The 15,560-nt window shown below is 38.4% G+C and overlaps 1 protein-coding gene across 3 annotated transcripts in view; it reads right to left on the bottom strand.

The window, feature by feature from the left end:
* The window catches only part of cacna2d2a (calcium channel, voltage-dependent, alpha 2/delta subunit 2a), a 224,953-nt gene that overhangs the window by 44,500 nt on the left and 164,893 nt on the right, over positions 1-15,560 (bottom strand). For all 3 annotated transcript variants that reach the window (XM_083529148.1, XM_083529147.1, XM_083529149.1), the window contains one exon: positions 15,235-15,292. In XM_083529148.1, the coding sequence (XP_083385274.1) occupies positions 15,235-15,292 (58 nt within the window). The remainder of the gene's footprint in view (positions 1-15,234; positions 15,293-15,560) is intronic.

The following is a 15,560-nucleotide window of genomic DNA, read 5'->3' on the forward strand; positions in this document are numbered from 1 at the left end:
CGTTTTGTGCGTCTCACACTCAATCAAGCACTATCACATGAGTAAGTGTTAAATTATGTTTATATTATGGTAATTTGCGGTGTATTTGTTTCTAAAAATAGGCTACAAATACTTTTTAAGTGCAGAAATAAGCGATCGGATGAGATCTCGGAACGGATTAAATCACTTTTACATTCATTCCTATGGGAAAAATCAGTTCGAACATATGAGCAAATGGACACACGAGCAATTTTCAATCACGAATTATGCTCGTACAACGGGGTTCCACTGTATATTCAATTTGTGCACAAACACTGATGCATTCGTTTAATCTTAGCAGCTGTGGGTTTACACAGGGTTTTCACCAGTTTCCCTATTTCAGTGTCATATAGTAAAGCTAGCTGATCTTCAACTAATCTTGATTTTGATAAATGTTTGTGAGCCAGCATGACAATGCCCTTGTGTACAAAGCCAGCTCCACGAAGATGGTTTACATACATTGAAGTGGAAGATATCTAGTATATAGAGCTTTGTAAAGCCAGCTCTACAAAGATATAGTTTTATAGTTATCAGTTTGAGTGGAGGCTGCTATAGAGGTCTGATCTCAACCCTCTTGAACACCTTTGGGATGTATTGGAACGCTGACTGCACCCCAGGGCTCCTCACCCTACCTCAGTAACTGTCTTTACTAACACCCTTGTGGCTGAATGAGCACAAATATCCACAAGCACAATTTCAAAATCTAGTGAAACATTTTTCCACAAGAGTGGAGGTTATTATAACAGCAAATATAATAGCAAATATAGCCATGTAGTGTAGCTTACGCTCTGTTTGGAGTTCCATGCACCTTTAAAATGTCTGTGTTGGTTAACATTGTCTGTTTGTGTGAATGTGTGTGCGCATTGTTGCTGTGCTTGACTGGTATTATTCAGGGTGTTCCCATGACGGACGCCAAATCCAGTGCATCCAAGGGTAAATTGTAAAATTGCCAGAAACACGTAAACAAATGCAATTGCATTTTCCCTTTTGAGGTATGATGATAAGTATTTAGGATAGCATATTCAATGGGTCAATAAATTCAAACCTGTCATGAGACTATAATAGATCTTCCATATGGACCGTGTTTGGAACTGCGTGTGCAGGACGAGATAACTGTGCTCAGTGCAGCAGAACCGTCTGCGTGGGAGAATTTAATGGCGTGCATGCACCAACTGGTTTTACATTGTTCTTTACCATTGGTTTTTACACATTCTGATATTGACTTGGAGAAAAACACCTGAGACACCTACAGTAAATGAGCTATACAGTAAAAAAAAAAAAGAAAAAACTGTATCTTCAGAGTTCTTCTGTATCTTATCAGCGAACCACTGTGTCACTTCCTGTCTTGTACTCGTTCAGAGAGTCTTCCTAGACCGAATTGGGATGGTCCAAAAAAAATATTAGGTTGAATTACTTTTTTGAAATTTTGCCGTTTATAGTTTAAGCTAACTTAAGGTGCAGTCAGAGCACATCAGCATCTTGCCTGCTTACAACAACAACAACAACAAATAAAGAAAAGACAGACCAGACTCTCATCAAACAGCAACATATGAGCTGGTCTGTCCATCTTCCAATGTCTTTATGCTTGCGTGAGCACATTGTGCTCTGTAGGAAGACCGCATTGTCTCACAGTGACACGGACGCAGACATTTTCAGCATCTGGCGGATAGGAAATGTGAGAGATGTGCAGCACTGGTTCAAATAATAATAATAAAAAACTGAAAAAAAAAAATAAAGGAGGTTCTAAACAGTGTGTCTGTCCATAACTGATAGAGAGTGACATATAGAGTTGGATAGAGGAGAAAAAAAAACATGCAGAGACTTTTCCGTAAGCAATTAAAAACACATTACACACGGCACAATCGAGACGGAGAGCTTGATGGATGCAGGCTGCGAGTTGGGTATCACTGTCGTCAGAGGAAAATTGGGAAATATTGTACTAAGTGTGCATTGTGAGCTAACCGATTGTCATAGGAGCTGTCTGAAAAGCCGTGATAGAATTCCACAGACATTCTCAATTGCCTAGGGTCTCATCCGTGATAATTAGCCTGCTGACCTGACGTGAAGAGGTTTTCTGAAGCTCAGCCAAGCCTGGAAAAAAAAACCTGCACGATGAACCCTTAGCTCGAAGACCAACCTAGCTTGTGACATCGCTTGAGAGCTCATGGCTTTGAAGGAGCACTGCTGCGCTGAGTGAGAAGGCGTGCAGCTGAATGACTGTAGGATCTGAATTTTGAATATGCTTGGAGTTTGGAGGGAGGAAGAAGAGATGGAAGGAGGAATTCAATTATTTCTGATAATAGCGAGTGCAACATCAAAGTTAGGCCATCCACTCCTTTTCTCGTGATCCGCACTGACATTCAGAAATCGGCACACCGTAGCCATGAAGCGTGTTGGCTCAACTTTTATCAGTTTAATTAGTGGATTCTTTCATTTTAACGCACCACGATGTGTGTGATTGGGGGAGAGGGGATGCTGGTGTGTGTGTGTGTGTGTGTGTGTGTGTGTGTGTGTGTGTGTGTTTGTACGCACATGCTTTTACATTCTCTGAGCTGTAAGTGTTTTTCTTACCTCACATGCTCTGTCTGCAAAAGCAGGACATCATAGCAAGTAAAATATTTTGCATTTGCTATTATATGATTCAAATAAAACAAATATAAGATTACTGGATGTATTTTTACAAATACACTACTTTCAGCATTTATTTCTAAAAAGAAGCAATAGCAACAAATTTTAAGCTTTAAATATACAGAAGCATCTACAATCAAACCTTCAAATTGATGTCTAACAAGCTCATAATAAGAACTATTAGACACATTTGCTGGCTGTTATAAACAAAACAGCAATTCTTTTTTTTAACACCAATCCAAGTCTTGGTACGTTTACATTTACAGCATTTGTCAGGCGTTAATCACTCGAAAAACAGAGCAGATATGGGGTTAAGGTCCTTGCTCAGGGTCTCAGAAGTGACAGCTTGGTGCAGCTGGAATTTTATGTAATGACCTTCAGCTCCAATGCTAAACCACTAAGCTACCACTTACCCAGCAGAAGGGTACCACTAAGGTACCCCACTAAGCTACCACTTCCCCAGCAGAAAGGTACCACTAAGGTAACCCACTAAGCTACCACCTCCCCAGCAAAAAGGTACTACTAAGGTACCCCACTAAACTATCACCTCCCCAGAAGAAAGGTACCACTAAGGTACCCACTAAGTTACAGTACCTCCGCCCCAGCAGAAAGGTACCACTAAGCTACCACTTCCCCAGCAGAAAGGTACCACTAAGCTACCACCTCCCCAGTAGAAAGATAATTATTCATTCCCACCACCACTGCACTATAATTACCAACATCAATAATTCTAATAATAATTCTAGCCAATTATAGCACTTTCCTTGTACACCCTAAAAAAAAAAAAATCTGTTTTTTGAGAAAGTTTTAAAGTAATTACTCTCCAACAATTCTTTGGGTTATGAATCCATAAGGAAACTCATAACCCGATAAAGTGGACATACTTCAAGGGCTTCATTTCCCTGTGGTACAAAATAATACTTAAATACTGACATTTGTTACAATGAGCTATAATACAGTAGGTTTCAAATCTTACGTAAAATAAAACTTGTGAAATCATTGGACACAGAAGATACGGAAGATAAAACACAGACTTTTTGAAAGGGTGATAAAAATCTCTGTGGAAGGCATCAGTTTGGATGAAATGAGATGGAAGGAACACACCCTGTGCTGCTTCCGCTTAGCCGCGCAGAAGTGCAAACACCCGCTGTGGTTCACATTCTCAGCTGTAACCTGGGCCACCTGTGGCTAGGGCTCGAGCTACTATAGCATAGCAATGTAGCATGTTACACATTCGAACGCAAGTGTATGCAGGATATACTGTTTCTTTCCATCTTAATTCTGGATAAAGATCAGAGACTCTTGCAGTTATTTAATCAATGAGCAGTCTGATTTTGGGATTTTCCTTTCTTGATAAACAATGGATTCTTCCACCTGGTACATAAAAGGTCATTAGAGCATCCCGGTTCGGTTTCGGTTTTATCCACTCCACAGCCTGTTCACTTTTTGTTAGATCTAGTGTTTGCTGTTTCTGATGCAACCACATGATATTCCTGTGGATGTCTCTATTTGATATTTTTCATTAAAACATTATTTGCATTAGCCGTCCTGCTTTTGAGCACGGCCATGGCTAACAGCCAGCTCTTGGTGATCTAATGCAACTGCAGTGTTGGCTACAAGCACACGCCTCCTGGGTCTGATCCAGCAATCCACTCTAGTGAATTCAGCTTTTATGCCCATGCCACAATATCCTAAAATTTGTTTACAGATACTGATTTTTTTCAAACATCTTCATTATGCTAACGAGCTGAATAGGACGAAGGCTTATTTACGACCTTTTGCGAATTGAAATAGGCATCATGCGTTTACTTTTTCTTTTTATTCTGTTTTTACATTTCAAACAGGCAACAGAAAATAAGACACCCCCACTTCTCTAATCCAAGCAATATTACTAATCATGCTATCATAATGTTAAAATAAGGGGTTATGAAAATTAACAACTAAAGATCTACAGTGCCTCAAAAGTTTCGAAACACCTGGTCTGCAACAAACACACAAGCATTGGACAGTGAATGACTAGAAGGACATTTTGTAGACAGATGAGTTCAATTTTGACACTTTTGGCTCTAACAGAAAAACCTATGTAAGTAGGAGAACAGGACAGTAGATAGACTGCCTCACACCCACAGTCAAACACAGAGTTGGAAGCTTAATGGTTTGGGGTTGTTTTGGAGCAGGAAAAATTAATACTAAGCCAACATGGCTACCAGTCCATAATTCTGCATCATGCATTTCCATCTGGACTGCGGCTTAATGGAACCAACTTCGCCATACAAGACAATGACCCGAAGCATATGCCTAATATCTGTAAGTGTTATTTAGCAAGCAAACTGTTGGCTGGAGTGGTATCTATCATGGAATGGCCTGCCGAGTCAGCGAATCAAAATTTTATTGAACTGCTCTGAGATGAACTCAGTCAGAAAAAATTACGAGGGGCATACCAAGTATTTTAGCCAAATGTCTGGAAAAACTACCTGTCTGGTCTGTTTCAAGACTGTGTCAAGCTGTTATTCATGCTAGGGGAGGATTTTTCAATAAAAATAAAGTTAATCATTTGTACACATATATTTATTTGGTCAGAGGAAATCTTCATACCGTTAAATGAACTAGTTTGTTGCATATAAACAAAAGGAGCCTGCAAACAGTAAAAGGCTAGGTGTTTCCAAACTTTTGACAGGCACTGTAATTGTAAATATGTATCCCTTTGAAAATTAGGTAGTTTTTTCATTGCAGAATTAACACAAATACTGGGTACATATACACTACACATACAATAAACTAAAAAAGCTGAAAAGATATCGTATGCATGAAGTATATTTTGCGCAAAAGTACATAAGTTCACTGACAGTCGGGAAACAGAGATTGAAAGTTTGCCCAGTCAAGATAAGAATCAAGACTGTTAGATTCCCAAGTTTGCTGTGAAAGCAATTACCATGTTACATTACGTGTCGTTACACTATTAAACTGGGTTTACACTGTGAGATTTCAGCCGCTTTTTAAGATTACCGCTTGTCATAATGTGCGAGATGATCTCAAGACGATCTCAAACTAATTCTATAACAGGCAGAGCAATGACGCTTTCTCCAGGTCAGATTATATAAATGAAGATAGATCTGCGATTAAAGTAAATCACTTCATTCAGCTATCGGTGCACTAATCAAAATACAAAATATATCATCTTTATTGAAACAGACACATGCCCTTAGACCTATGGGAAAATTTGTATACCTTGAGAAAAACCATATGAGGGGTGAAAGATATGAAATACTCATTGTTTAAAGTAAGTGTGAGGGCATAGGGAAATTTTTCAGTCTGTTACTTGTGACCGCTTCCTCAAACACAAGTGAAACTCAAACAAATGATTTGCTTATGTGACATTGCTAGCAATCCTCTTACTGGAGAGTTTAGATGAGTGCTGCAGTCTCACTGAAATTTTAATCTCAAGCAATGTGAGCATTGTTGTCATTGGCTAACTATGTACATTTCAAGCTAATCTCAATTTACAACCGATTCATATACAATTGTTTCTGTTTTACTTAATATTTGAAGGAACTTCTTTTCTTCTTTTTTTCCCTACTATTTCTTTTTTCAATATCATTAGTCCAATGCCACTAGCCCTCAAAGCTAACAGTTGAACAGTTGAGCTGAGATGTCCTCAACCTCAGCACTATCTGCACCCAAGCCTGCTGGATCCAGATGTGCTGTTTCTGCATGGCTTGCACTCTTTAATTACCCCTCCGCTGCGGCCCAGAAATGCCATTTCTTCCCAGCCATTACGCAGACTCCCCAGTGCCCGAATCAGGTGATGCACAGATGGGCCTGGCTGGTGCCACTGCAATCCGTGTCCCATGATCCCCCAGCACACACACACACACACACACACACACACACACACACACACACACACACACACACACACACACACACACACACACACACACACACACACACTAGCACTTGGCCAGAAACAGACAAAGCTAAGTGTGAAGGGTAGTAGCCTGGCTAGCTAGTGTCTGTCATCTTGGACATCTGCTGTTTTGTAAACACCTGAGATGGATTACATGTGACAGCACGTGCAGGATAAAACAACATACAATATAAAATGACCATAGAGTGTAGTCAGGGTCCTGAGGAACAAAAATGTACACTAAAACACTTTAAATTTTTCTACATTACTATGTATAGTTTAATATATATCTTTCATCTGGAAATAATAGACCAAAAAAGTAACAGTGGTACAAATGGTATACATATGTACCATATACCATACAAATGGTGGAAGACTGAAAAAACGGTACTGTCAGAGAGTAACGTTAAACTAAGGCTGACCATCTACCTTAATGAAATCAAAGAAAAGATGGTGAATATAAATATAAAACACATTTTAAAAATCAGGACAAGCCAAAACACAAAAGCATAAATACACTTGGCCCACATTTTTTGCTAGATGGCTGGTTGGGAAAACTCAAAACTAATCACACCGCTCTCAGAGATAAAAAAAAAATAAAAATACATTCCTAAGAAATACGCCACAGAAGTAAAAGAAGGGATTGACATGTCAATATGCTGCTTTTTTATTATTTCATGGCAGTCCCTGAAATGGGGTGTTTCAATTCAGAAGGCAATTTTATGGTCGTCATGGGTAAAATAAATAAATATAAATAAATAAACAAGTGCGCTACGTCTGAATGGAGGAGAATGTTCGGGGGAGATTGTGTTTACGCTCTTTGACCTGTCAAGTATTTATAAATCTTAAAGTCTTCATGTTTTTTGTCGCCCCTTTTCTCTGTATCGCACTCTCTTTTCCCAGCTGCAAAGGTGCTGCTAAAATTAGTACATTAGAAATGAGGCCAATTACTGATGCTCATCTGGTAAGATAACATGCTCGGGTGACACACATGCTGCACACCTGCTGATTTCTGAATATGCAGGTGTTACAGGACAGAGGAAACACTTGTGTGTGTGTGTGTGTGTGTGTGTGTGTGTGTGTGTGTGTGTGTGTGAGTGAGTGAGTGAGTGAGTGAGTGAGAGAGAGAGAGAGAGAGAGAGAGAGAGAGAGAGCGAGAGAAAGAAAGAGTATATATACTGTATACATGTACATATAACATGTACACATTTATTTATAAAATACAGGACACTGCTGGGGTCACATCCTCATGGACAGAATGGCATTATATAAACTCAACTTTTTCCCTTTTCACTATTGAATAGCTGATCTGTGAAAAGTCTGTGCTGTAAAACACTTTAGGCATTTAATTAATTACAAATTTCTCATCTGCATTATATGACAGTTATTAAAGAATCAATTCACTGAACTCATATTTCAGTTGTGAATACTCTACAATGTCCGGAATCTCAAAAACAACACAACGTGCAGACTTAACGCTAACATGGTATAATGGAGGTGTACCAGATTCCTGATGAATTTTGGACCTGCAATTCCGTAAGCTCTCTGAGAAGACACAGGGTTAAAGGATAGATAAGCCGAGCCCCGGGCTCCATTTTGTTTCTAGCTATGACATTTTGAAGCCATGGCTCTGGGTGGGTTTGAGCAGCTGCCATAATATTTATTGAGGAGCCAGATTGACTTTTCCCAAAAAATCAATATCTGCTTTTGGGCCGCTCTGCCGGCTGAACCGCTCAAATAGCATCTCTGTAACACTTGGCTAGCAGAAATTGCCCCTGACTCTATTTTTCACCTTCAAATACTCCTTCGCCCTATATCACTAAATTCCTTCTTTTCTCACTGCTAAATCCTCGTTTGTTTTAAGCAGCCTATCTATCGGCCTGTTTTTCTCTGTCTCTCTCTATCCACTGCCTCCTGCCCTCTTTGGCTAACCAGTGCCGACACAGGTTATAATGAAAGCATGTTAATAATTAACGTGAGAGCAACTGGAGACAATTAAGCCTGTTGACTGGCCCATTAATTTTCCCGGTCAGAGCTGCGAGTGAAATCAGAGGGGGGAAAGGTGGTGCGTTATTGCCGACTAATCAGTTTGTTTCTATCTTTTCCATCTCCTGAGAGTCAGAGACCTGGAAATGCATGCATCAGGAAGCACACAACTAATAATTCTTGCTGAACTTGACCAGACTTCCCAATTGGTTTAGGAAACCATTTCCCTGAATATTTTCAGGATATTTCCGAGGAAACACCAGACCTCACCCTACTTTCATTTAATCACAAACATGAGTAAAATATTAAAATGAAAGTGTACAGTTTTACTGTTTATCAACAATTAATTTAAAAGGGTTAATATCAGGTATTAACGTGCCCTGGCTGATTCTATTTTAGATGAACTGCTCTAAGTACGAGGTCTATTGGGACATGGTGATGCAAAAAAAAAGGCTGATGGAAAGAACTGTATCGACTGTAAATACATATAATCATTGTGAGACTGACTATAAACAGAAGAGATCATTAGTGTTGAGCTAACTTCATTTTTTTAATCGATCTTTTATATAGTTTCGCAGTTGAAAATGTTTCAAACAGCTCATAGATGTACAAAAAAGGACTTTGCTGGACAGTTTTTCAGTGAAAATAATTGCAGAGGAAGACAGGAGTAATAAATGCGAGTGACAGCCTTCCCCCTGTGGAAACGACATATGAAATCTGATCCCTGCTGGTCACCGGAAACACATTCATCAAGCCAGGTGCAAACAGCTATGTGTTTTGGCTGTCCACTTGTAAATGGATCGTTCAAGACGGATGTTAATGTCAGGTGTAAACAAGGTCATATATTCTTTTACGTTTGTTCAACCCCACATCAAAGAACAGACCTCGAAACCGGTGCAATACAGCCAAGATGATCAAAATTCTAACCACATTTACCATTTACCTTTCATCACTATCTGTCTGTCTGTCTGTCTGTTTATCTCTCCATTTATCCATCCATTAAATCGTATTATATCACATGGACAGATAAGTGTCCTGTCCTGCAGAATTTCTTATGACACTGACATTACGGATGACTTTTTGACTTCAGAGAGCCGCCTCGTCTCACTCCCTGCCGTTACTAGCATTTCAAGCCGAATTCGTTATTTTGCAAATTGCATTACCCTCTCATCTAAAACTGCACAGTTTGTCTTTAAGTAAGACTTTCGGATTATAGCAAAGTCTAAAATGAAACACATTTTTTTGGAGTAAGGTTTTAAAGACATTTTAAAAAGCAAACAGTTTAAAGGCTATTAGTTTAAAACACAGTTTACATTATTTAATTTTTTTTACTGCACTTTATCCTAAACCTTATTTATATTATATAGATACAAAAGTATTGGGACACATACTTTAGTAATACATGATTCTTCCCAACAGAATTGTACAAGATGTCTTTTAATATGATAGCATTTAATTTTCACTTTACTTGAACTTTAAGACCCAACTATATGCCTCTAGAAGATATACAGTAGTTTACATTGGTTGACGTTGGAGATCTTAAGTTGTCTGCTATGTAGCTTTGACTGCAACCTTATTGAACACCTTTGAGATGAACTGGAACACTGACTACAACCCAGACAACTCCCTTCATCAGTGGTATTTAATAATCCCATGTGGATGTATGAAATCATATCTCCACAAGCACACTCCAAAATCTAGTAAAACATCTTCCCAGAAGAGTGAAGGTTCTTACAGCAGCAAATGCACTAATGCACCCCCATACCATCAAAGATGCAGCTTTTTATTTTTATTTTTTTGTTCTGAACAGTTTTCCTGCTTTTCTGAGCCATGCTGCAGCCATCAAATTCAATATTACCCTGTCTTTTCTTTAAAATGGTACATTTTCTCAGATTAAACAGCTGATATGTTTTCTATGTTCTACTGTGAATAAAATATCGGTCAATGAGATTTGCAATCAATTCATTCTGTTTATATTTACATTTTACACAGCGTTCCAACTTTCTGGGATATTCGGTTATTAAAAAATAGGGTTAGGGATCAAGTGCCATTGTATAATCATCTATAATGAGGCTCAAAGCCATATTGGTGTGTGAATTCTACTGGAGCTATTCATGCAGAAATATACTAGACTTCGATTTTATTGAAGTTACAGCTTGTCAAATTTTCATTCATTCATTTTCACACTACATTGTATTAGATTTTTCATTTTCTTTGCATTTTTCAAATGCAGCACAGAGTGGTCTAGATGCTAATGAAAATCTCAGAGACATCAACTACATGCAGCTTGTTTCTGTCATTTGAATGTGCTTGCAGCAAATCAACTAAAGTATCTGAATAAACCAATTCTGAATATGAGCAACTTTCCCAGCATTTCTTTGGTGTTAATTGGCAAATTTCGACTACGATGAGAAACTGTTGCAATCTTTATTTTTTATTGATCTCATGTCTGTGAGGAAAAAGGCTGAGCTAGGCTCAATACCTTTTTAGACAGCAGTGTCTTATCAGCATCCATTTGAAAAGTAAGAATTAACCTGAGGAATGTCTGGTATGTGCCTATTGATCTGATCTGAAGTTCATTTCGTGTCTTTTTCACAGCCTTTTAAAGAAGAACGGTGCTAAGTGTTAAGGTCCATAACCTTTTTCTATTTAGACATGTTTGCGCTATATGAAAAGCACTTTCATTTCTAAGCGAGTGTCTTTTTTATTAAATTTTAAGTGAACATTTGAAGGCAAAACTAATTATTTGACACCTGCTATAAGTGTGGAATAGGAAATGGGTTTCATTACAGAATTTGTGTAAATGTATGTGTTTGTGAATAACCTGTTATGGTGTAATGGGCTAAATTCACACTTTGTTTATTGCACTCAGAATACTGATCAAGGATCCTTTTAAAGCAGGTTTCATCGATTAACATTATTGTCTTTAAAAGAAAATGTTCAGATCCTGATTGTACTTTACAATGTTTCAAAAGTAGTGGTACTTATATAGGTTTAGGAGGTTTTGTGGCAGCTCTATATCTGTGGTGCTCATTGTAGTTTTTACCGTTCTGTTAAATACCCTATATTTTGCTTGACTATACACACCTTATTGCTAAAAATACAAATACAGTTGTTTTCTTCTGCATACGGCCTACATCTGTTATTAGATTTTTCTTTAGCTTTTGCACGTCCTCAGTTTGTCCCTTACATTCATAAGGTTGGCTCTGACCATCATTTGAAGCTATGGGACAGGTGAAGTCATGCGGAGAGTGTAACACACAGAGACAGTGTGCCGGCCCATAATCACACAAACATGACCCGACACGTCCTGACTGGCACCCTGTCATGAACCTGTCAGTCAGCACAGCTGGGCATGGGTTTCTAAGCAACAATGTAAAAACAGGGCTCTGAAGAGCAGGGCATATTTTGGTCTGATCGCAGATCACAGCTCAGACATATAGTAGATACACCGGTCATTATCACCCTATGCCTAGACATTAAAGTAATTAATGTGTCATTGATACTCCAAATCAAAAGGTTGATATTGTCAGGAATCCACCTGCCACACCTCCTTCAGAGGCTGTCATTGCCTCCGCGTGCTCCCAAGTTCGCAGCGCAAATCATGCACAGCTGAAGCGCGTTATTCAATCACTCCCGGCTCCCATATAAACCGCTCACTCACCCACACTTGCTGTCCGTTATTGTATGTGTTTATGCGTGGTCGTGTGTATGCTGCACCCGCTACATACCTTCTCCTCCCAGACTCCTCGCTCACTCCACGGCTTCGTTTTCCTTCCCCAGCGAACCTCGGACTTCCGACGCTTCCCTGTCGCTTCCTCCGCGCCGCGCTTCCACGATAACGCACCGTGGATGTTATTATTTGACTGCCGTTTGCCGGATTATCCCGATCTACGCGGGTATTTTGTGTTGGTTTTGCCGTATACACATATCAATATAAATAAGTCTCACAAGGAATTTCACAAACAAGATTTGCCCCAAAAGATCCATATATGGATGTCCTTTTAGTCATCCTTCTGTAACTGCCTGGTATCAGAGAGTGAAGTAATGCAAGTACAGATGTGGTTAAATCGGAGGAACGTAAAAACTCTAGGAACACTAACTCTAGGAAAATGAAGAGAATGTGACAAACTCACAAAAAAAAGAGTGATACCAAAGACAGAACCTAAATACCGGTGCTCTTTAGACTTTATTTTAACTAATGCTATGTCCACACCACATTACGTTTTTGTTTTTTGGCCTTCCATCCACACTAAAACGTCGCTTTCAGTAAAAGAAAATGTTGCTTTTTGAAAAAAAGTACAGTTCTTCTTCTTATTTACTTTCTTTTTGAATTGCCAGTTTGCGGCAGTTTGAATTGCCAGTTTTTTCTCCCCTGCTACTGTTTGTGTAACCTGCTGCTGCTGTAACACAATCATTTCCCTCACGGGATCAATAAAATATATCTAAGTCTAAGTCTAAGTGGACAAATATAAAAATGTTGCAGTATAAACTGTGAAAATTAAAGCTTTCGAAAGCCGTGACGTTTCAAAGAGACGGAAAGTAAATCACCAGGCAGAAATGAAAAGCTAAAGCGTGGACACCAAAAGACTTTTAAAATTGATCCGGATTACTGTAAATGTAGCCTAAAGTGTGCACGCATTCCTGATGTGCAGAGGGTAATTTACAATATAATCCTGACCAGGATGGGCAGTATTTATGATACAATGTAAAATAGGATTTTGTCATATGTATTTGAATTCATATGTATTTGAATTCATGTGTTTGATGAAAATGGCTTTATATTTTGTATCAAAATACTTTAGTGGTTTGTATTTTTGTGGTACGAAAATACTTTTTAATAAATGTACATGATGGCATCTTGTACACTTCTGATTGGTGCTTACATGATGACATCATGCAGCCTCTGATTGGTGCCTACTTAGTAGTTTGCCCAGACTTGTTAAGAACAGAACAGAAAATTGATCCATATGGAAGAAGATGGTGAAGGTAATGTCCAATTATTGATAAATAAATATTCGATTTTCGAATATTGTAGGATATTGTGTTTAGTAGGATCATGATTTTGCATACAACTGCATAAATGACTGCCTGTAAAATAATATAATATTATAATTTTAATTAACAATCAAATTATTAATTAGTTGCTATGAATACAGGTTTAATCAGTTGTCTTCTTATGAATGACTTATTTGCCATTGAGTCAGTTGTTGATGCAAAGTAGTCCTTCATTACCAAACACCAAGTTATTAAATTAGGATACGATTATGAGTCGTTCGCAACCTGTTCATCATTAAACTGTTGGTTACTTTAAAACTAACCTTCATCTGGGAGATCACAGGGATATTGTATGTAAATATTTGATCTGTTAACTGGTTGCATATGTCAGATTTATTGCATTAATTGGCCCGAGAAAAGCTGTTGCTATCAAACATTGTTTACTTAATCAACTGAGTCAGTGCAATGGTGAAGGAACAGATCAAATAGGTCAATTGATGGAAGGTTTACGAAGAAATTTCATACTCCATGTATCTATTTTATATTTTTTATATACAAAAATACACTGGTTTATTTTGATACATGGTGTGGCTGTTGTATTTTGTAGTTTATTTTGATACACTTAAAATTAAGGTATTTTGTATTTTGTTTTAAAATACACTTTAATGTATATTTGCCCAACCCTGGTCCTGACAACTCATCATCGTTGCAGTGATATAAATCAGGTTAAAAAAAAAGGTCCTACACATATCTTTACCCAAGATCACTTGTGAACGTGAGTAATATACTGTAGCTGAGGTTAGGAAACTGTCATAGTGTTAATCCTTTGATTTTAGGCCATGGCCACTTCTTAATACTGATACAGATATTTGGAGTGCTACAGTATATGTATACGGTACATTGTTACATCCCTAATACTCCTAATCATCACTAAAGCTTTAGCCCACTGTGCTACCTCGTCTTAAACAAACTCATCTGTTTAGCTTTGACAGGCTAGTAAATTAACTAGTCACGCAACTTTTGTTGCCCGTCCTCAGCTGGTGTTTAACAGCTTTGTACAGGTATTTTGGGATTCCTTCCTTTTCTGTGTAAATGCGCAGTGGACAGTCTCACTGAGCAAGAACTTAATTACCCTGTCACACAGAAGCCTTGTTAGCGCTTTGCCAACACCCGTCCGCTCTGGGAGATTCAGTCTCAGTTGACTGTGGCCTCTTCCTTTAGCAGGTCAGCTAGCTTCATTAGAGTAAGCACATTTTAAACTTCTTGCTTTGCTATCTGTACGTAGCCACAAGATAAATGTTTTGCTAATGCTTTCTAACACTCAGTGCTCAATTTAGTTTGAACAACAATTCAACACACTGATGTATAGATCCTATTTCACACTTGTGTTGATGTAACAGTGTTTGTCCACATAAGAAACAGGATAGGAGAAGCTTGATATGACCTGACCGGTTTGAAGCGGTTTGTTGCTGCAACTTACTCAAGACCCAAGACTCTAAAAAAATGTACACTACAGGATCAGATATTAAGACTAAGCAAGCATGTGCGGTTCAAATTAAGTCTGTAATTTGAGCGCTGCATGCCTGCTTGCCTCTTAGCGGGACGCCACTGGTTTCCACTCAGTGGAAACAATAAGACTAAGGTTTAAATGCTGTTCTTGTGGTGGTAGAGAGGAGGGAACATCAAGCCGCACTCACCAAGGCCGTCTCCTCACATCATACAGGTCGATCTTGTTAGGTGCTTTCCACGGAGTCGCTGGAGGGCAGAGAAAAAAGAGAGAGAAAAGACACAGAGAAAAAAACTAAACAAAATGATATACAGTGGAACAGTGAATAAAAATTAATTTATCAGAAATTCATTACACGCTTACATAACACAAATAATATATAGTGTGTCAAAATTTTGTATATCATTTAAAATTTTGATTCCAATTAGTCAGATGCACCTCTTCTCCAAAAGTGAAAACTTGCATTTCAAATGTTCCATATGGGTCATTTACGTAAACTAAGGTGGTTAAAGGGAA

This window comes from Silurus aristotelis, assembly GCF_946808225.1.
Source record: "Silurus aristotelis genome assembly, chromosome: 2".
Lineage (NCBI taxonomy): Eukaryota > Metazoa > Chordata > Actinopteri > Siluriformes > Siluridae > Silurus > Silurus aristotelis.